We start from the raw sequence: 22805 nt of genomic DNA, 5'->3' as shown, positions 1-22805 counted from the left end.
TGAGGTGTTTATACATTTTAATGAATTTTGCTTGCTAGCCAAGAAAAATACAGAAAAGAAAGTCTTGTGTACATCTGACCACAAGTAGTTAGGTGAGAATCAGGATGACTTCTTGTCTAACTCTCCACTCTAAAGAGGGCTTTTAGAGCTCCCTGCTTAAGGTAAACTCCCAAATTAAGTTACTCTCCTTTTTAATTAGGCACACTGTAGAATTAGGACAAGACAGTAAATGTGAAAAAACTCTCAAATAATTTGGCTGGAAACACCAGTAGAATAATCTTGAATAACATTTACATCACCTACCACCCAGCCATGCTTCTCCCTGAACCACACTGATGGTAAATTACGGGGATTTCATGAGCAGAGATTTATTTCAATCCTAAAGGGGAGGTGGATATTAGCATGCTTTGCTGTCCTGCAAACTGTTTCATGTGCCTCTGGGGAAATAAAAAAAAAAAAATCTCGCTAAATAGCAAATAAAATAATAATCATAATTATCCTCCTCCTAGTAGTGTCAACCCCCTTGCATTTGTGAAGCCACCAGTCCAGGGGAGAGCTTAGATACATATACATACATCTGTTCAGTGATGTAAACTCCTCCTGCTTATCTGTGTCATGAAGATGCAGCAAGTGAGCACAGCACACAGATGCAGCAGGGCACAGCTCTGAGCACTGGCCCTGCAGAGAAAGGCATCAGGTTGCAAGGGTTCCTCTACCATCCCAGTACATGCTCCATTTCTATCATAGAAAAGATGGGTAGACTAGAATAAACAGTTATTTATGGCAAAAACCACTTGTGGGCAGCTCACTGAACTTGCCCTGTGGGTGAGACATTGCAACAGCTGCCTGGGCTGGTGCTGGGGCCATGGCCAGGCATCATTGTGGTGTTCTGACCATACTGTGCTTCCCAGCTCATGCCAGTTCCCTGTGGACCTCTGGCCTGCAGGAATATGTACTGCGGTAAACTCAACCATTAAATACTCTTGCTGTTACTATAGTGCAGGACTAGCCTTTACTATTGATTGCTGCCCTAGAAAATCAGAACAAAATGTAAGTTATCTTCTCTCTGCCAAAACATTGTTTTAACATTAATTTTTAATTTCTTAAAAGGAGAACACTAAAACCAAGACCATACACCAATGAAGATGGGTGGGGGCAGAGGGATCATTTGTATTGTACTGTGTTTATTTATGAGAAACATGCAATAAATCTCATCTTCACTCAACTGATTGCTGTATCTGCTAGAGCAATGATTTACAAAGAACAGCTTTGAAAAAACATCTTCTGTTGCAGAACCCAGCTTGTATTGAAAATGCTTTATTTCAGCAGGCGGGTTAAGAATTTCCCTAGGAAAGTTCTGCCACAATTGCTGTCAAAATTCTCACACCTATCTAAAGTATCCTTAGGATCCTACCTTCCCTCAAAAATTCTGCCTACAAGAAATTTAATCACAAGTGAAAACAAACAGAAAAGTTTCATTACTCAAGAAAAACTAAACCTTTGGCAAGTAACTTGGTAACTTGCCAGTGATAAATGCATTACTGTACCAAAAGCTTTAATCAACAAATGGAATATGCTAAATAGTACAAAGAGTCACGAGAACTTCAACTCACAAAATAAACCTGAACATCTGAAGGTGAAAAAAAAAAAGACAAAGCTAAATAAAACGAATTCAGTGCTCATTCACACTGCAATTAAATCCATTACACATTTTTGCATGCTTTCTGCTAGAATAAACAAATTCAAGTACAGAACTGTTGGATATCAATCTAGCTAATGCATCCTAAAATTGCAATGCCATGGAAGAGTGGAACCAAATCTTTCGGATACTACGGAATCGATTTTCAGAAAGAAGAACAGCACAAACTCATATGCTTAATTTATTCCTATCTATACTTGTTACTCTGAATTAAAAGTATATATTTGTACAAGAGAACAAACAATTAAAAAAAACAAATAAAAAATAGTAATTATGTAGACAGCATTCACATCAGTATAATACTGGTTCCTAAGCCCTTGCTAACTGCCCTAAAAGTCTTTCCATCACAGTTATACTTCATACTGCCTAGCACACTAACCCTCATTTCAGCCATTTATGTAATTTTTATAGCTGACTTGTGTCTCAATCTATAATCAGATAAACTGAATTGAAGCATACTAAACCTATTGTTGAAATATAAACACACAACCAACATCACACAGAGTTACATTGATACGTAAACAAATTATTAAGCACAACCCACTACAGTACGATTTTCAGTTCTTAAGGACTTGCTGCTCTTGTATTGAAAACAAAAAATCAGGTGAACTGCAAAGGATACCGATGTATGTCAGTGATCACATACTTTCAGAGTTCTCAGCACTTGTACTTCAGTACCTTTTAGTTCTGAACACTGATTTAAATTATGATTTTCTGACTTTTATCACTGTGGTATGTTTTGCACCCAAAAAATACCTGATCAAAATTTACAAGCAAAACATCCTAAAAAATACCAGTTCACCAAATTAGGCTCAACCACAACAAGCATAAATTAGAAATGCCTTAATCTACAAACTGGCATTACACAAAGAGAAATAAAGTCTATTTTTTGTATGCCTGACCTTGGGGTACTGTGTAAGATGATAGTAGCTCTCACTGTTCCAGGGAACTGTGTTCTTCTACACCCATCATTACCCAAGCAAGTTTAATCATAGAATCATAGAATAGTTAGGATTGGAAAGGACCTCAAGATCATCTAGTTCCAACCCCCCTGCCATGGGCAGGGACACCTCACAATAAGCCGTATCACCCAAGGCTTCATCCAACCTGGTCTTGAACACTGCCAGGGATGGAGCATTCACAACCTCCCTGGGCAACCCATTCCAGTACCTCACCACACTAACAGTAAAGAATTTCTTCCTTATATCAAGTCTAAACCTCTGCTCTTTAAGTTTCAACCCATTACCCCTTGTCCTATCACTACAGTCCCTAATGAATAGTCCCTCCCCAGCACCCCTGTAGGCCCCCTTCAGATACTGGAAGGCTGCTAAGAGGTCTCCACGCAGCCTTCTCTTCTCCAGGCTGAACAACCCCAACTTTCTCAGCCAGTCTTCATACAGGAGGTGCTCCAGTCCCCTGATCATCTTCGTGGCCCTCCTCTGGACTTGTTCTAACAGTACCATGTCCTTTTTATGTTGAGGACACCAGAACTGCACACAATACTCCACGTGAGGTCTCACGAGAGCAGAGTAGAGGGGCAGGATCACCTCCTTCGACCTGCTGGTCACGCTCCTCTTGATGCAGCCCAGGATACGGTTGGCTTTCTGGGCTGTGAGTGCACACTGCAGCTGTCTCGTGTTCATTTTCTCATTGACTAACACCCCCAAGTCCTTCTCCGCAGGACTACCATGAATTTCCTTTTTGCCCAACCTGTAGCTGTGCCTGGGATTGCTCCGACCCAGGTGTAGGACCTTGCACTTGGCATGGTTAAACTTCATGAGGTTGGCATCAACCCACCTCACAAGCGTGTCAAGGTCCCTCTGGATGGCATTCCTTCCCTCTAGCGTATCAACCAAACCACACAACTTGGTGTCATCAGGAAACTTGCTGAGGGCACACTCAATTCCATTGTCCATGTCAGCGACAAAAATATTAAACAAGACCGGTCCCAACACCGATCCCTGAGGGACACCACTCGTTACTGGTCTCCAGCTGGACATTGAACCGTTTACCACAATCAGGCTTCTTCAGGCTTCAAGATCTTCACCCATTCAATACCCTCTTACAGGCACTGCACATAATGTCATAGTCTCATCTGCTGTGGCCTTTGAGACTTTAAACTTGGCCCATGACCCACAGAAATGGGTCTGTATAAGGGAATGATGAGGAAGTGTGCTTACTTGCTTGATCAGTGCAAGGAGCAAGTAAGAATGACAGTTTTCTTATGTTCTTCTTGCTTATGTTCTCAAGAGGACACTGAAAGAGTTAATACGAGCAAACACTCTCACTGAATGGAAATAGAAATTAAATTTTAAAGAAATGATAGTATTCAAATAATGTTTTTCAGATCTAGGATTCAGAGTAACAAGACACAGGTGTGGCAATCCCTCCTGGCTGTAAAGACAGCAACGAGGTTTTTTTGTTTTCTTGTCCTTCCAGGAATAATTTTTCCACCTATTCAGAGCAGAACATTCACAACTGCTGTATTCCGTAAATGAAATTGCATGACATGCATTTCCCCTTATTTCACCAGACCAGCAACAGAACAGCACTACAGAGTTCAGAACTTAGAACAGTTTTGATGTGTACACAGGGTCCAGAGATGATGACTTTTGATTTGGAGAAAGTTATGTAAATCTAACAGTTGATGAGACTCTGATAATGCAAGAGAGAAAGAATCCAGAAAAAAAGTACCACTTGCACTTAAAAGCAGAGGAGTTAGAGCTTTGACTGCAGTAACATCTTAAAACACTGCCAAGGAATACTTTGAGAAGGTATCATACCTCTGCCACCCACGCTGGGAGGCTGGTGCCATGGTCCCTTGCATACGTTTTGATTAGGGATAACTAGCTTTCTCCCAAGCAACTCTCAAGCCCAGGCAGTGAGCTGGCACAAACTGGGAACTGCTCCCAGTAGGCAGTTTTGATGTGGCCACGCTGCTCTGGAGGGTAACAGTGCAGCCACATGGACATGGGCTGTTCCACTGCCAGCAGCAAAGCAGCCCCAGGCACATCTGATTCAGCAGTACAGACACAGCTTTAGCCTGGGAGTGCTGAGGCCAGTAAAATCAACAGATCCCACCATGCTCCTCAAGAGGTGCATTCCCAAGTCAAATGATTATTTCATACATTGTTTGATGTGAAAACTTTTGCTTATAATCTTCCCTGTGATGTGCAGTTTTTGTATTGGGGTAGTTTTTCCCAAAGCCTTATCACTCAGCTTGTGAAAATCTGAAACGGACTGGATTTAGCAATATGTTATCAAGCAGCATTAATATAAAGTTTAGCTTAAATGCAAACAGGTAAACGCCTAAGTTCTTCATTGCAAAATTCAGACTCTTTCTCATAACCAGACACTCTGATATATGAATGACTTTACCTTCCTACCTCAGCAAAAGAACTGAAAGGAACTTCGCCTTTACCAAGTTTCCCATGCTTTCTAGTGAGGCAAGCAACAGCCAGCGATTGGTGAGCTCAGTGTTAATCCTTACTGTTTTCCTCCTTACTATTATAAGCAATATCGGAACTTACTTCCAGTTTAAAAATTCCACTATTTTCTTTTTTCAATTTTCGCTGTCTTCCTTTGTGTATCTAGTTTCCTGTCTCATCCATGAGCAATATTGATGAGTACTTTTAGATAAAAATACTAAAACTGTGCTGTACTGAATACAACAAGAAGTTCTTCAGTGGCTAAAGCAAGATACAAATCTGTCTTCTATGTGCAAATTTTCAATTCTACGTAGTAAAAAAAAATATTAGCACTATACTGAGCAGTCCTCCTATTCTGCTGCATCTGTTTAGTTTTATTAACAGAAGAAATACCTTGCAAGTAGCAATGACAATACAGCAACAAAATTCCTCAAGCTTGCTCTCCATAGAGTATGTTACAAAAACTACCCAGTGGTCTTTAAAAAGGCCAGTCATGGCATAACCAAGCATATGTTCAACAACACAGTCTGAAGGTTGAATGTATATTAATTTAACAAAGTTAAAACGAAACAGCAAGGAAACTACAAATCATTTAATATATCCCCTTCAGACTTCTGCCTGTTCCAGCCAACAGCATTACAAACTGAAGCAAGCTGGAATGCTGATCGCTTTGTCCAACATTCTTTTTACTAGAAGTACAGCAATTTTGAGACTGTTTTCCTGCCTTTTCAAGATGCTTCAAGGTTTTATGAGGACTTGTCCTATTGCAAGTCATTGAGACTTGAGCTCCTAAATCATCCTCCTCATTACATCTTTTCAGCAATTCCAACACAGACAACTTTCCACCACCCAAAATCCTTCCATAATGAAACTTCCTGATTGTAAAAGATTTCTGGGTCATCCTCTATCCAACTAAAATACTGTTCTACGCAAAACTTTGAAGAACAAATGCATCTTACTCTATGTACTGCCATTTTTCCAGCCCTGTCCTTTGATGTATCAGCAGAAAACAGAACTTTAAGCAACTCTATTGTAAAATATAAATATTTTTTATAGCATAGGTTGTTCTTATCACAGAAAACAAAGACAATCCCAGCAAACTGCCATCAATGTTTCTAAATACAAAGGTCTATCACAACTATTTCCCAGGTCAAGCCTGTGAAACCAGCCTGCTGCTGAGTAGTGGCACCTGCTGGCAGAGAGGCATTTCGCAAGAATCTGATTCAGCAATAGAAGAAAAAAAAAAAGACAGGGAAAAGAAAAAGGAAAATCAGAGTTCACATGACTCACAAAGCAACTTTCACTTCCTTCTTGGCTAATAGGATGATGATGCTTAACAATGTAACTCCTTTCACTTACAGCAATGGTACTGAATTGCCCATGAACTAGAACGACATTGCCAGCACTTTGTAAACCACTAAGGACACAATATACATTTGTTATTTAATTAAAACTCTTCACATCATGAGTCTCTTCAATAAATTCTTACAGTGACTCACTGTAATGGATGTTAAAAAGCTCACTGCTGTACTTCACTGAGAAGAATGAACTGAATTTAAAAATTCAACAGGCCCAGAGAACAACTGTCGTGATTTGCTAAACACATTAAAACTAATTCTAAGCATTAAATCAAATTTAAACTACTGTAAATGAAGTACATGTACAGAACAAGTCATTCCACCATGAACCAGAATATCCTTAATATTAGAGCAACCTGCTTGTACCACAGCCTAAAGCCCACCTACACTTTTGACAAGGTGCTACTCTTACAAGACATAGCTTCTGTAACTGTGGCAAACTATGCTTTTTTGGCCTAAAATATCATGATGGATGACTGACCAACACTATATTCATTTCAGAAAGGAAGAAAAAAGAGAAAGAGATTCCTTTTAAATTTTGCACTCATGTCCAGAAATTAAAGTAGGCATAGATACAGTTTTATACTAATTTTCATTTTTAAAGAAAACATACTCTTAAGAGCACCATGCAATACCAACATACTTTGCAGCAGCATCTAACTGTAGCATTATTAACAATAAAGTTTTTCTTTCACTGAAAAACAAATACACATACTGGACCATTACTATACGCTTCCAAAAACATAATCACCCTAGAACTCAAGAGATCCCTTATGAAAAAATACAATTTAAAAAAAGAGTTTTGTGTGTACATATTGAGGCTCCATCTTCTCTGGGGACACTGTACTGGTGGCCACTGTGGCTGATCAGAGTTCTGTAATGGTAATGACACTTCTCAGCTGCCAGATTAGTCGGATGAAGACAGAGCAGAAAGTTACTGTAATCATTATCTTCCTTCATGACACCACAGAAGAAAGCAAAGGTGTACTTTTATGTCATGCATGTCTTAACATACGACATCTGATATCAGATTTGCTGAAGAACCAGCTGGTCATCCAACTACCATTATCCAATGTTGTTCTGAAACATCAACAATCACCCAGTTGTTAAGACTTTTAGAAACTAAGGGAAGCTGCTGTTAATAAACACAAGCCGTGCTCACAGGAAAACTCAGCCCTCGTGTTCTCATCACCTCACTGGGGACCTAGGCACAGCACTTCCCAACTCCCTTCCAAGCTCTGCTGCATTAGAAGCCCAAAGGTGGAAACCAGGGAGCTGCTGTGCACAACTCAGTGCAGAGCCCAAGACGCAGCCTAGGCACCATCACTGATGGGGGTACTAAGGGTATTTCCTTAGACAAGAAAGTTCACTGGAAAACTTACATTACTGATCTAGATTACAAGATGAGAACTTGGAAAGAAAGATTACAGTGGGAGAAACGAAAAAAACAAAATGCTATATGGTATGACAAAAACACACACCCATTAAAGAGTACGGGCAGAATAAAGTATTTAAGCTGATAATCGTGCCAGAGAAAAGCCTGGAGAAGAGGAAACAAAGCAAACCTGTCACGCTGGACTGTTTAATCAAAGACTATGAGAAAAAAAGACTCAAAGAACTTTCCAACTGCAAGAAAATAGGAACTTTTACCATGCCAGAATTTTTTGAAAACTGTGGAGCATATGCTGACAGTTTATAAAGTTCCTACAATGTACTTAGCATATTATTGTCATTTTTTAAATATCATGGAGGCTCGTGCAGGGTGTTTATCTCAGGTTGGTTCTCCACTGCAGGTTTGACTCATCTACAAATCCAATTCTGAAAAGCAAGTTGAGTAAAAATTATCACAAAATTAGATCAACACTCTAAAAAAGGAAGTGAGAAAGAAGAATACATGAGATCTCTTTGCAGAGAGGTCAGACATATTTCTCCAATAGAGAAAAATAAAAACAGGCTTCAGAAAAGCAAACTTCACCCTTAGGCAACCACAAGTGCCAGGGCAACATTTCAAGGGATAACGAAATGTTCTAAGGGCCCTTTTCCCTGTTACAGTATCAAAAGGTAGCTGTACTAAACACTGAAGACTACTCGAGTAGCTGCTGCTGTGTTTCTCTACTGGGATAGCAAACTACCCCAATGGAAATCAGAAAGCATAATATGGAAACATTATAGCTATACCACGTGGAAACCACAGAGACATTTTTGAATTGAAAAGACTCAAAATCTGCAGCAGTACACTAACAAATCTCAATCTGCATTTTAATAAATAACTTTACAAGAATATAATCTGTGAAAATTCTAGTTTATATTTGAACAGTCTATCTTGCTTGTTACTAGAACAGGAACAAGCATTCTCAATTTAGGTATTTGCTGCCATCATGTGTACACCTCAAAAACTGCAATCTTAGGAAGGATACTTTTCATTTGCCATAATTAGTTGGAGTGTAATATGAATTCCTACCTCGATAAACATTAAATATACATAAAACAGCATAAAACTCAGTTCAACTACAAAGACCACAACTCCAAAGACCGCATGCTATGCAATCATACAAAGCAATAAAGTGAATATGTGCTAAATAGTATTTGATGGTCCACAGAAAATAAACCAATTGCTCTGGTTCATTCCATGCAGATATCAACACTGTCAACACAATTCTATGTTTTCCAGTCATGACAACTCCAAAAAAGCAATGGTGATGGGGACTTAAGCTCACGTGCTTCCACCAGGCTTCTTCTGGTTCAGCTTCAGAAAAAAAAAAAAAGAATGTTGCAGTAACCTCATGATTTGTTCACTTCCTCTAAATTACGGAACAGAACAGTTCAGAAAGAAAAAAATAGGATAAAATAGCACAACACTAATACATTGGGTTTACACCATTCAGGAATTCACACAGAGCAAGCGAATATGCATCTATATTTAAAGGATCAGTTGCTAGCCACTCTTGAAAAATGGGTGCATGATCAATTTAGAAGGTATTCTACAGATTTAGCCAGGTACTGCATAATGCTCTCTTTTACCTCAGTCTGCTCCAGTATCCCACCGATATCCCTGAAACAACAAAAACGAGCATATTAACCAGACTAAAGCTCCCTACATATCAGGAAGCCTAAAAATCACCACTCAGTAACTCTACTTCTAGTATCACTTCTAACTTACTTTTAGTACGATGAACATTTCATTACAAATATCTCATGACCTTACTTAGAATCATAGAATCACAGAATAGTTAGGATTGGAAAGGACCTCAAGATCATCTAGTTCCAACCCCCCTGCCATTGGCAGGGACACCTCACACTAAACCATGTCACCCAAGGCTCTGTCCAACCTGGCCTTGAACACTGGCAAGGATGGAGCATTCACAACTTCCCTGGGCAACCCATTCCAGTGCCTCACCACCCTAACAGGAAAGAACTTTCTTATATCCAATCTAAACTTCCCCCGCTTAAACTTTAACCCGTTACCCCTTGTCCTGTCACTACAGTCCCTAACGAAGAGTGCCTCCCCAGCATCCCTGTAAGCCCCCTTCAGATACTGGAAGGCTGCTATGAAGTCTCCATGCAGCCTTCTCTTCTCCAGGCTGAACAGCCCCAACTTTCTCAGCCTGTCTTCATATGGGAGGTGCTCCAGTCCCTGATCATCCTCATGGTCCTCCTCTGCAGCTGCTCCAACAGTTCCATGTCCTTTTTATGTTGAGGACACCAGAACTGCACACAATACTCCAAGTGCGGTCTCACGAGAGCAGAGTAGAGGGGCAGGATCACCTCCTTCGACCTGATGCAGCCCAGGATACGGTTGGCTTTCTGGGTTGTAAGCACACACTGAAGCTGGCTCATGTTCAGTTTCTCATCAACCAACACCCCCAAGTCCTCTGCAAGGCTGCTCTGAATCTCTTCTCTGCCCAACCTGTAGCTGTGCCTGGGATTGCTCCGACCCAGGTGTAGGACCTTACACTTGTCATGGTTAAACTTCATAAGGTTGGCATCAGCCCACCTTAAAAGCATGTCAAGGTCCCTCTGGATGGCATTCCTTCCCTCCAGCATATCAACTGAACCACACAGCTTGGTGTCATCGGCAAACATGCTGAGAGCGCACTCAATCCCACTGTCCATGTCACCGAGAAAGATGTTGAACAAGATCGGTCCCAACATCTATCCCTGAGGGACACCACTCATTACAGCCAGGCATTGAGCCATTGACCACAACTCTTTGAATGTGGCCATCCAGCCAGTTCTTTATCTACCAAGTCGTCCATCCATCAAATTGATGTCTCTTAAATTTAGAGACAAGGATGTCATGTGGAACAGTGTCAAACACTTTGCATAAGTCCAGGTAGATGACATCAACTGCTCCACCCCTGTCCATCAGTTCCATGGCCCTATCACAGAAGGCCACCAAATTGGTCAGGCAGGATTTCCCCTTAGAGAAGCCATGCTGGCTGTCACCAAGCACCTTGGTTTTCATGTGCCCTAGCATGCCTTCCAGGAGAATCTGCTCCAAGATTTTGCCAGGCACAGAGGTGAGACTGACTTGTCTGTAATTCCCTGGGTCATCCATTTTCCCCTTCTTGAAAATGGGGGTTATGTTATCCTTTTTCCAGTCGTCAGGAACTTTACCTGACTGCCATGACTTTCCAAATATGATGGACAGTGGCTTAGCAACCTTGTTTGCCAGCTCCTTTTGTCCATTTACTTCTGGAAATGACCTTTAAAAACCTGCAAATTCAAACAATTTATCAGACACTATGATTGATTATTTTTTCCAAATCGTATCTTTCAAAAAATGCAATTTGAAATTAGCAGCTCTGAGACACAGAAACAAAAATATTTCAGCAGAAATTTTCTGCTCAGTGTATTCCCAGGAGTGAGCTGCATAAACAGCAGGGTATCAATTAGAAGATGTATGATAGTAGATACAGTCAGCTTCAGCGTTAAAACAGCCGAAGCTCTTGGCATCACAAAAGGCAGCTAGAACAACATGAAGATTGATAAAGATGCTACTAAACGCAAGACTATGAAGTCAAAATCTCAGGTTCAGCTTCTTGAAAAAAAACATATTAACTGACTTTAGTATTATATTAACTTTATAAAAAAGCCTTCATCCATTAATGCATCCAAACATGTCAATGTGTCCTAAGTAGAGCTCCATATTCAGATGTGATACACACATTCAAGGCTTCAAAAATCTTCCAGTTTGCATAATGTTATTTGTGCAGACACCTCACATTACACTGAAAGAACAAGAAAAAAGAAAAAAAAAGAAAAAAAAATCAATTCCGAAACAATTATTCAGATGTGCTCCAGATTCCATTTTAACTCGCAGAAAATATCAATTTTGTGTCTACACAGGACAGAAAAGCACATCTATACAGTGTATGCAATTATAGCACTCATAATATTATTGCAGTAATTACAAAATATGATACTTGACAGCACTTGTGGAAAGTTGGCAGTGTTTTTAGTGTTGATAGTGGAAATGCATTGAAAACATAGGAAAACTACTATGCTTACAAAACACTACAAGTTGACAATATTCACACAAGTACCAAACAAATGCTAGGAGAAACGTGCCAATAAAATACAAACAAGCAGAAATCCTTATAAATCTGCAATTCCAATTCATACTCAGTTTGTCAGTTTGACCTACTACATTGTCTTAAAATACAACAAAGTTCAAAGAATTTGTGGATTAGTTACCTCAGTATTATATTCATCTGAATACATAATCTGGTATGATTCTCTAAACTCTATTGTAAAATAATATAAATAATAAAAAAGACAGTACTGTAAAATACTTTAAATAATAAAAAAGACAGCTCCTGACAGGACATCAGGATGGGGGCAAAGCCACCAGAATACCCATTTCCTCTTTGTTTTGTGGGGGGGGGGGGTTAAGTCTAAGATGAAACAAGAAATCTAACAAGATTCATATTTGCATACATACAACTTAAAAGACAATTTTTTAAGATACCAGTTTTCTTTCTGCATCCTGTGCCAAGTCAAACTTTCTGAAATGCCTGTACAGGAACACAGAAAGAGCAAAATCTGGTTAATTTGCAGCAAGCAAAATAAACTGTTCAAGTCAGAGTACTCAGGGATGTGAATGCATACTGCCAAAACAATGGACTTCTTATCATTACAGCTCTAACTTAAAAGAATTTGGTGGCCCTAAGAATTATGTGCTATTAGGTATATAATTTATACATAATAAAGGCTTTTGATTTCCTAAGTATCAAACACATACATAAATACTATGGTAAATTACCTAGAACGGTTATGCATATGCTGTTTCTCATATTGCTTGGACAGAACTGTATACCACCACTAGATGGAAACCTGAATTACCTTTTAAACTGACAACTGTAAATGCTTCGTTGCTGGTTCTGCTTTTACCATGTCTGATCATTCCCATTTTTTTACTTAGAAATCGAATCACACACTGGCTGTCACAAACCTGCATTCATTAGGAAAGTATCCATGAGCAGGCATACACATAACTTCTACAGTGTCTTCAAATCTCAGAGCATTAACATAAATCTAATCTGCTCATTTCCTAAGCCCGTACTATTCAATGCAAGGAGTAAACTCTTACGCATCAGAGATCTATCCCACTTCCACAGCAATATAAACTTCTCCGTCTAAGTTATAACTAAGAAAAATTGCCAACAAATTTCAGCTGGGGTTTAACTGATGCCATACATTAAATATCAAAGGCATCTTACATACTTTACAAATGCATCCAACAATCAAAAAATGTGACATTTATAAACTTATTTGCAAACCATGTATTCATACAAAGTTTCACCACCTCAATGGAATTTAACAGCAGTGTATTGTGATTTGAAGTGACTGGCACACGCAAGTGACTGACATTACTGTCTGATGTGACCCCAGTGACTCAGGTATAATTTCCTGCTGTGTCAAAACAGTTGTAAATAAAAACTCCAGCTGGCAGACAGGCGCAGTTATCAGGACAGCCATCTGACTGGCTACATGCAATGGTAGTTATGTTAATAAAGAGATAATTGTCATAGTGACATGACAGAAGTGTTAAGAGTACTGATGTCACAACTTGCAAAGTTTTGAATTTGGAATATACAGTAAAGGTCTAAGGAAAAAACCTACATTTGTCTTTTAAGGCTCATTTCCCATCAACCCCAGATCACACCATTTTTTAAACCTGAAAAAAAAAAAAGAAAGAAAAACAATGCAGTCTATTTACAGATAACAAAGTTAAACAAGAAAAGTTAATCAGATGCTATCCCACACCAGCAGGTACACCAACAAATTACTGGCCTTTGCAGATGAATCTCTGAGAACAATGCTCTCCAGATGAGAAGTACCAAATGTCCCTTCCCATGATGGGCATGCACCATGTACAAGTTAGTGGGAAGCCACAAGGTTGCCCCAAGCCTTTACGTATGAGAAGGCTCACAGGCTGCCTTTATTATCCACAGAACAGGAGCAGACACCAGCTCCTTCTCTAAATCCAAATTTGAAGAAGCACTGAAATGATGGAAGTGATACCATAATATGAAAAGAATGTTATTACTGTAAAACTTTGCTATAGGGATCCACGTGGTCAACCTTTGCCTTTATTTTTTTGGTCAAAGGGACAATTGCACATGAACACTGGTTCAGGAAACTCACTGAATCATAGGTACGCCAAACTGCAATCTTAAACAGGTAGACTTCAAACCTTACAGCAAAGAAGGCCACCATGAACACCAGGTCAGAGCAGCAGGTTGATTTCCTGTGGCTGGTCATACCCAAATCTCACATGTTCTTCAATTTATCAGCCACAACTCCACATTTCTCAGAGAAGTGAAAAACTCTTTCCTGCCTTTTGAGAAGTATCAAAGAAAATAGAGGAAATTGTCTCCAATTTAGTTCTTACAAATTAATACCCAGTGAACACCCTAAGTGGGGGTTAAATACACAAGTCTCAGTAGGAATTTACTCTTAATAAGAGGGTTTTCATCCAGATAGCCATAAAAATCACTAAAAGCAAATTCCAGTGTATCCGGTAATGTTCCAGTGACACACTACTCTTAAATCCTATTTCACAACTTTTATTAAAGTCATAAAATGGCAAAAACCTTAAAGTCGTTTTTCACTTCCAAAAAAATTCATTTCTTTGTCAGGCAAAGAAAAGATCACTTATATAATGTACTTCACTGAAACTGAGAGCAGCATACAGAAAATCAGCAGCAGGTTTAGACTTATGCAACCTATACATTTGCTGAAAGACACTACACAGGGCAACGCACACGTCTCATTCCTATCTCAATCTGACTCCACCACTGGCCACAGCTTCCTGTTCTACCCATCCAATTTTCTTTGGCTATTTGCTCTTCAAATTCTCCTTTCAACATCTTGATGTATTTATCAGTGCCAGTAGCTTAAAAATAAATCAATAAGGGGAGGAAAGACCTTAGTAGCCCAACAAATTAAGAAGAAAAAAAATCTGTTAAGTGTATCCACTCACAAGCAGACAAAGATGTATCAGAACAACTGTCCTGGGAAATAATTAGACCACCCCACAATCACCACAGCAAACTATATAGTACAAGCAACATGGGCAACGGAAAACAGATTTGATGAATGACAATTATTTGCATCTTATCAACATACCAAATAAAAACTCAGCCATTCTTGAAAGGCTACATGGTCACGTTCTCAGACAGATATAATTCCACCTTCATTACCAATATAATGTCCAGATTTGTTACCAGGAATGAAAAAAGTCACCTTTCTTCTGAGTACACAAGAGCAGATGCCAGCTCCCAAATCAGTCTCAGTTCATTTGAAAGCTTATAAAAAGGCTGTCAGAGTCAAGAGTGGCCAAAGCATTTCAAAGGCAATTTATTCAATCTATTAGGTGTGAGAAAATTTCATGTAATTCTGCAGAATGATTCTGTTAATCTCAAGATAGTCCAGACCTTCCCATCTACAGGGTCAAGCTTTTTAAACAATCTAAGTATGAAATATTCATTTTCAAAATTAAAAGGAGAATTAACTTAAATTATATTTTAAAAAAATTACTACTGAAATTACATAGCTGAATATTCTACACTGTATCATTTGTAACTTGGAATAAAGTAATCAATATTATCTTAGTATTACCTATTCTTAAGTAAGTATTTTCATTAGCTACCATAAGATTTAGAAGACTTGAACTACTTCATCGTATCTGTCAACATTAATTCAATAGCATTCCAATAATCACTATCAATCTAACTGTATCAGCCATTTCCTGTAAATGAGTACCAATTATTTTAATTAAAATATTAAATATTTACTAAATAGAAAGGAACATATATTAATAGTTTATATACTTAATTTGAGTCTGAACAACCATAATTCTTGAACAACAAAGCTTGCTTTCCTTGTACTACTCTTTAACACTTCCCAGAGGATATCAAGACATTAACTATCAATCCAACACTAATTATAGGAAAAACACTTGAGTTTACATTGTTCTACTTTTATATAAATGTACATGAAAATTATTTCTATCAGTCTTAGTCACTTAAGAAGTCCTCCAAGAATATTCAAAGGATAGTTTCCTCATTTTGTCAACACAAACAGGTCAGTTTAGGTTTCCCATAAAATGACACTGCCCATCTCTACAGCTGGGTTCTAACACTAAACCACTCAATTCCACTGCATGGCAAACAAGAGGATCCAGTCTCAACTCCTCTATGTGAAAACAATACAAATCATTCACACATTAAGACAACATCATTTAGGAGCCTTTTTACCTCTTTTCCTCCCATTTATTTTTAAAGTTAATCTTAGAAATCTCCCTTTAATGCTCCATCTGTAAGAAGGACTGTAAGGATATTCAAAATGCCTGTGCCCCTGTCTGAGAAACAGGCTGAGTATTCAGGCACTGCACTGAGATTTGGGTTCTTCCCAAAAGCCACAGAACAGAATCTCCTATTAAGGAACTGCAGCAATATGAGAAGCTACAGTTGCTTGAATGCCCTATGAGATTAAGATTTCTTTAACAGCTCATTTAAAAGCTTTTAACAGTAAAATCCTACAGGTTTTTCATCATGTATCTCAAGAAATAAAGGAAGTTTGCTCAGCTTGTTTTCTCTGCTAAACAATAAATGCAGTTGCTTTGAATTATTTAAATACCAAGGTGGGGAGGAGGAAATCATAATCACGCAAACATAATGCGATAAAAATGCCAGGCCTATTAACCAAAAAAATTAGCAAATATGGAGCAAATATATACTGCAGGACAAAAAAAGCATACCACAGACTAGTATACTCAAGCACACAAAGAAGGCCTGACTATCCAATAAAAGCCTGAAGAGTTTTAACAAAAGTAAGTAGTTTCATGTCAAATTAAGTCACCCTTGGAAATTTCCATTCAAAAAGCATATTGGATGGCTTATTAAGATTATACTTCATACTGAAGTCCTTATAAAAAGTCATGAAACACTGATTCAATCATCATATCCCTAATTTCTACCCTCTGGTAAATATATAGTAAGATTATAAGTAAAATATATATTTTAATATATATTTCTGAATACTGTTCTTCTGTAACATGAGACATCATACCACTCTGTACTAGACAAGCTGCATGCAATAGAAGACATAAGGAAATAACTCTTCCAGATGGAAGTTGAGTATGGCCAACACTGAAGTACATACAGAAAGGTATAGGCATAACTTAATGAACAAGCAAATAGGGAAGAAGAGTGCTTGACATGGAATGTACCAAAATACTGTTAACAGAGCTATAACTCTGCATTTAACCCCTCCCCCTAAGGGAAATAAATATAATCATTTTGTGTTAATGCTGAAGTGATTTGTTTGGTTGGTTTGTTTGCTGGTTTGGGTTTTTTTGTTTAAGTTTGCTTTTGTGTTTGTTTCTTTTTAATCAAAATAGATAAAGAGGCAAGAAGTACAGCTATGGTTCATGTATGTGAGGTAGCCTATTGCATCTGAACAACTGGGTGCTTTGCAGGCATACTGATGTGCTCTGCAAAAAATGTTCTAGAGCCTCCAGCTTATTTCTGATTAAAAAAGTGTCCTGCTGCCCAGGAAGAGTGCAAAGAGGACACCAACTAGAGTGTCTTTCTCTGTTACCTAATGTGTCAGTGACAACAGATAATGGTCTGTGGTGAAATACACAAAAATAGAAAAAGTAGTTTGGCATGGGTTATGGTAACATAACCTTGAAAATACGGGAGTGAACACTGTTGTTAGCAAAAGGGAGTCTTATACCAGTAAACCTCTGTTCACATGCTGGCGACATGCACACTGATGTTGCAACTGATAATTTTCCACTCCAACCGGAGGGGGGATATAAGGACCTGTGCAGGGATGGACGGGTGAGAAGGCCAGATGTGCATGTTGATTCGGGGGCCACCCTGATGATTCACTGCCTACCACCCCTCCAACTGGGGAACATGTTCCATCTCCTTCTCCTGTTCAGCAGTATCCCATGCAACCAGGGGTTGGTATGTATGTAACCTGCTTCACATTAACATATATATTTGCTTTGCACTAATAATAAATAGACTAGAACATTTGATTGTTTACATTGTGCTTGGCATCATCTGAATCCTACGAGCCTGGAGCACCTAATCAAAGTTGCCTACAGTCCACCTTCCTTAGTCATCTAGTCCAAGTTTTCAAGAGGCTGGAAACCACAGCACAGTGTAAGATGCAGCTTGAGTCCTACAGGCCAAAAATGTGGAAGTCCAATTTAAATTCCTCCCTGATTATTCGGGGGAGGAAAAAAAATCCCAGAACAAAACAAAAATTAAAGATGAAAAGAGCCACATCAACTACATGCTAATACCCAGTATCTCCCAGCATCATGTTAGAAGACAGGCAAATTTGCAAAGTTCTCTATATGCACACACTCAAAACAGTTATTAGTTTCCTTCATAGTTAGCAGCACTAAACATCAGGTTTCAAAATATGACTTCTGTTCCTTGTAGTCTAATCTTTTCCCAGTTTTCCCTATAATCTACATTTACAACATTTTAAAAATGAGAAACATTTTCACTACTTGTTTACTTCACAGAAATGGCTAAAGATATTTCAATCTAAACATTTTCTTCCTTTTCTAAAACTATTTTAACAGAGATTTTAGCACTGAAAATAGTAACCTGCAACTTGCCTTTTTAGATCATGTTAAAATTGGAAGCAGTGATGTGGAAACATTTTGGCGATATCAAGTAAATGGCAATTGAGAATCACAATACCATTAGGCATATCTGAGAGACAGATACAGATTTTCCCGATCTAGGGATCTATTAATTGGCAAGAGGCAATTAAAGTACACCTATTCTTTTCCTATGAAAGGAATACCAGGCAGTGTTCTCCTTGCTGCCCCCTGATGCCCCAGCACCAGAGTTGCTTTACCCCCAAGCTTCCAGCTACTGCAGGCAGAAGGCATGTGTCAGATTTCCACACACCACCCTTCTGCTGGCAAGGCGGGAGGCAATGCATGCTACCTGTGCTAAGCAGCCTCCAAGACTGAACAGCATACAGTTTTCTTCTACAGAAAACTACCAAAACAGCAGTTCAACAAACACAAAAATCAATGCAAAGCTTGCCTGCAGATCAGTCTCTTGCAGTTGTTTTCATGTTCAAATTTGACTTCTTCCTCTGTGAAGCATTGCTAACATTTGCCTGTGGATTTTGGGGGGTCTATTAATACAGTGGCATCTGATGGAATCAGGCATGCAGGGAAAGCACTTCTGTAGTCTCCTTCCTCTGCTATTTGTGAAAATCCTTACATCTTTATCACTTGTAAATGATCCCCTTTTCTGTCTTGGTGAAACTGGCCACTGAATTCAAGGGAGCAAGGTGGCAGGGGGTAAGCAGAGAAGCAATATTCACATGAGACTTGTCACCTTAGGAAATACTCCAAAAAAAGTCACTCAAAAATGAAATTCAATTTCACAGGATGGTCTGGGTTGGAAGTGACCTCAAAGCTCATCCAGTTCCAGTCCTCTGCCATGGGCAGGGACACCTTCCACTAAACCAGGTTGCTCAAAGTCTGGTTCAACCTGGCCTTGAACACTGCCAAGGATGGGGCAGCCAAATTTCCTTGAGCAACCTGTGCCAGTGCCTCACCACCATCACAGTAATTTCTTCCTAATGTCTGAACTAACTCTCCCTTCTTTCAGTTTAAAGCCATTCCCCCTTGTCCTGTCATTACATGCTCTTGTAAAATGTTCCTCTCTAGATTTACTTTAGGCCCCTTTAGGTACTGGAAGGCCATTATAAGGTCTCCCTGGAGCCTTCTCTTCCCCAGGCTGAACAAGCCCAGCCGTCTCAGCTCATGGGGAGCTATTTACACCTATGTATTTAGCTAGTTATAATTATGCAATTACCTATGCATGTAGTTATAAATATATACATTTATATAATGTATTATTATAAATTATACAGATAATCGTGCATCTATTTTTATATATGTATATATAGCTAATTATGTAACTTGCCATTCTGCTATATATACTTATGTATAACTGTATACACACAATCACACATAGATAGGACCAAGGATATACAAACCATAAAAGATAGTCTGCCCAGAGGTGCAGAATTACGGGGAAATTTGTTAACTGTAACACATTCACCCCTCTTAGGAGTGTGCTAGGGGAAGACAGCCCAAGCACTCAAACCAGCTGTCCACACCGCAGTGGCCACAGGCAGCGAAGACACGAACAGGCATTTTCTATCTCCCTTTCTACGACACATGTCCTTAAACAACGCGAAGTCCTCAGCTGCTGCCGCTGCTGCCACAAGTACCGGCAGGTCCGGCTGAAGGCCGGCTCGCGAGTCCCGCTGACCGGGACAAGCGTCTGGGCCTTCCGCGGGCCTATCCGGCGCTCCCGGCAGGGCAGGGGGCAGAGAGCGGCGGCTGCGCGGCACCCGCCGGCAGCAAGGGCCGAGCTCGGAGCCACGCCGCGTGCCCAGGGCTCGGGAGGCGAACCGGGGCAGAGCGAGCCCCGCGGGGCGGCGGGCACTTGCCTCCCATTCCCGCAGGAAGCGCTGGGCCTCGGCCGGTCCCGCCGCCTTGTGCTTCCTGAACTCCTCCTTCACGTAGCGGTCTCCCAGCGCCCGCAGGGCCGCCGGCAGCGCCCGGTGCAGTAACAGGATCCGCCGGTACAGACGCCGCGCACCGCCCGGCATGGCGACGGCGGAGCGGGGCCCGGCGGAGCCCTGAGGCGGCCGCACCGGGGGCGGGGCGAGGGGGCCGAACTGCAGGCAACGCAGGGCCCGGGCCGGGATCCCCCAGCTGGGCCCGGAAGGACCGCACTGGGCAGCGAAGGGAGTCTTGTAGCAGAGAGAGATGTCCTGCTTGCCGGATTCAGCGACTGCGGAGTGCAAGTGCGTTTTGGAACTAAAGCTCTGCTTTATATCAATGAACCATAGAATACCAGGTTGGAAGAGACCTCAACGATCATCTGGTCCAGCTTTTCAGTCCCATGTATTTCAATTCCAAGTTACGGTAAATTGCAGAAATGCAAAATTAAGACACAAACAGTGACAAACTCATCTGCTTGAATTTTCTGTTTGCCTTTATGTCTGTCTGCATAGAATCACAGAATAGTTAGAGTTGGAAAGGACCTTAAGATCATCTAGTTCCAGCTGCCCTGCCATAGGCAGGGACACCTCACACTAAACCAAGACTCCCTCGAACTTGGCCTTGAACACTGCCAGGGATGGAGCATGCACTTGTGTGCATGTACACCTGCATTTCAAAAATCAGATTCTTTCATTAATGCAGTGAGAAGATGGTTTGATGAATGTTAATGAATTTAACTTTAAAAGTGAAACCAGATAAATTTTAAAATAATCAGAACAAGAATCTTCTCTGTTAATGGAGTACTGATGAACAAGGCTTCCAATTAAAAAAAAAAAATAGAACAAACAATCTTGGAGTCTGCTGAAAATTCATCTGCGGCATGTTCATCTCTGCAGTCTTTAAAAGGTTACCAAGAAATTCAGTTGCAAATGCTACTTTTAAAATAGGTAGAGGGTGAACAAGCAAATTGCATTGTTTCAAAAAGATGTGTGCAGATGGCAGGGCTCACAATAAAAAATTAAAACCTAGTTAATTTTTAGCTCTGTTTTCACCACCAAAGGAAAAAACTGCACTTTGTACCTGGGCAGAATTTGGCACAAATTAATTAGTCCACTAAAACCAAACTTAGATTTAATTTACCTGCACTTTTAAGCATGGGTGACAGATGAGAGGAGACGTAGTAAGAAATTTCACTGCCTCCATGCAGCTGCCCAGGACTTTGTGCCACCTCAGTGTTACCACCAAGCTGTGCTTTGTTACCTTCCAAGTACCTTCCTTACACCTACAGCCTGAGCTCCAGCAGCCCAGTTTTCCATGAAGTTTTTTCAGCTGCTTAACATCACATCCAACCCACCCACATGGAAAAATCTTCAAATGTCAACAATTGTGGGTATTTTGGTAAAAGCACAGTCTGAAGATCAGGCAGTGGCAGCAGTGATGAAAGCCCTGCCTTATCACCCCTGCCTGTTAGGCTCCTTCCAGCCAATCAAATCACTGATGCTTCGAAACAAAAAGGAGACATTTCCATAGGCCCAGGAACATTAAGCTTTGTCAGAATACCGAGAAATGCCGTAAAAATACACTGCCTCATCAAAAGCCCGTCATTATTTGTGAGCAAGAGAAGAAAGAGCAAACTACAGACTATTTCGCTCAGTACGTTTTCTTGATGTTTATTTATTCTACTGAGTACTTTGGTGATGGAAAACTGAAGTTCCCATTAACACAAATGTTAAAACTTTTGTAGTTTCACTTTTTTCTCAGTGTCAATTTCCAGTCCTCTTTGTGCCTGTGATGCCCTCAACAGACGGGCCCTGCCAGGAGAGGCCTGAGCCTCAAGTTGTTTGGCCTTGCTATATTTTCAAACTGTTTTCTACAGACATTTCTTTAAGGAAGGATTTCTAGACTTAATGCATTTTGTCTACCCCTGTGCCCTTCAGTATGTTCAGAGTTTTTTAAAGACTGAGGTTAAAAACCTCATTTGCTTTATCAGTTTTTGCATTCATTTGCAGAATTTATTTAAATTTCTTCTTATATAATGACCACCATACTTATGTTGCATGCTGATAGCTCTCTCCTTGCTACATGGGCCCTGCATGGTTTTTAGGAGTCCTTTCCATTTAGTGGCCTGCTTAAGCCCTCTACTGGGTGATTGCTCTGTGGATCAAATACTGACCACGATGCATCAGCCAGGTCTGTGATCTTTAACAATTTTTACAGCTTGTGTTGCTGTCCACAGAGACCAAAAC

General features: G+C 40.0%; 1 protein-coding gene across 1 annotated transcript in view; it reads right to left on the bottom strand.

Annotated features, from left to right (window-relative positions):
- SDHAF3 (succinate dehydrogenase complex assembly factor 3) overlaps window positions 1–20690 on the bottom strand; it is a 35969-nt gene extending 15279 nt beyond the window's left edge. Inside the window, exon 1 of the mRNA XM_005152903.3 lies at window positions 20502–20690. Within this exon, the coding sequence (XP_005152960.2) occupies window positions 20502–20663 (162 nt within the window). The 5' untranslated portion in view covers window positions 20664–20690. The remainder of the gene's footprint in view (window positions 1–20501) is intronic.
- Between the last annotated feature and the right edge of the window lie 2115 nt (window positions 20691–22805).

This window comes from Melopsittacus undulatus, chromosome 1, assembly GCF_012275295.1.
Source record: "Melopsittacus undulatus isolate bMelUnd1 chromosome 1, bMelUnd1.mat.Z, whole genome shotgun sequence".
Lineage (NCBI taxonomy): Eukaryota > Metazoa > Chordata > Aves > Psittaciformes > Psittaculidae > Melopsittacus > Melopsittacus undulatus.
Note: the sequence above shows the minus strand (reverse complement) of the source record. Positions and strands in the feature narration are given on the sequence as shown.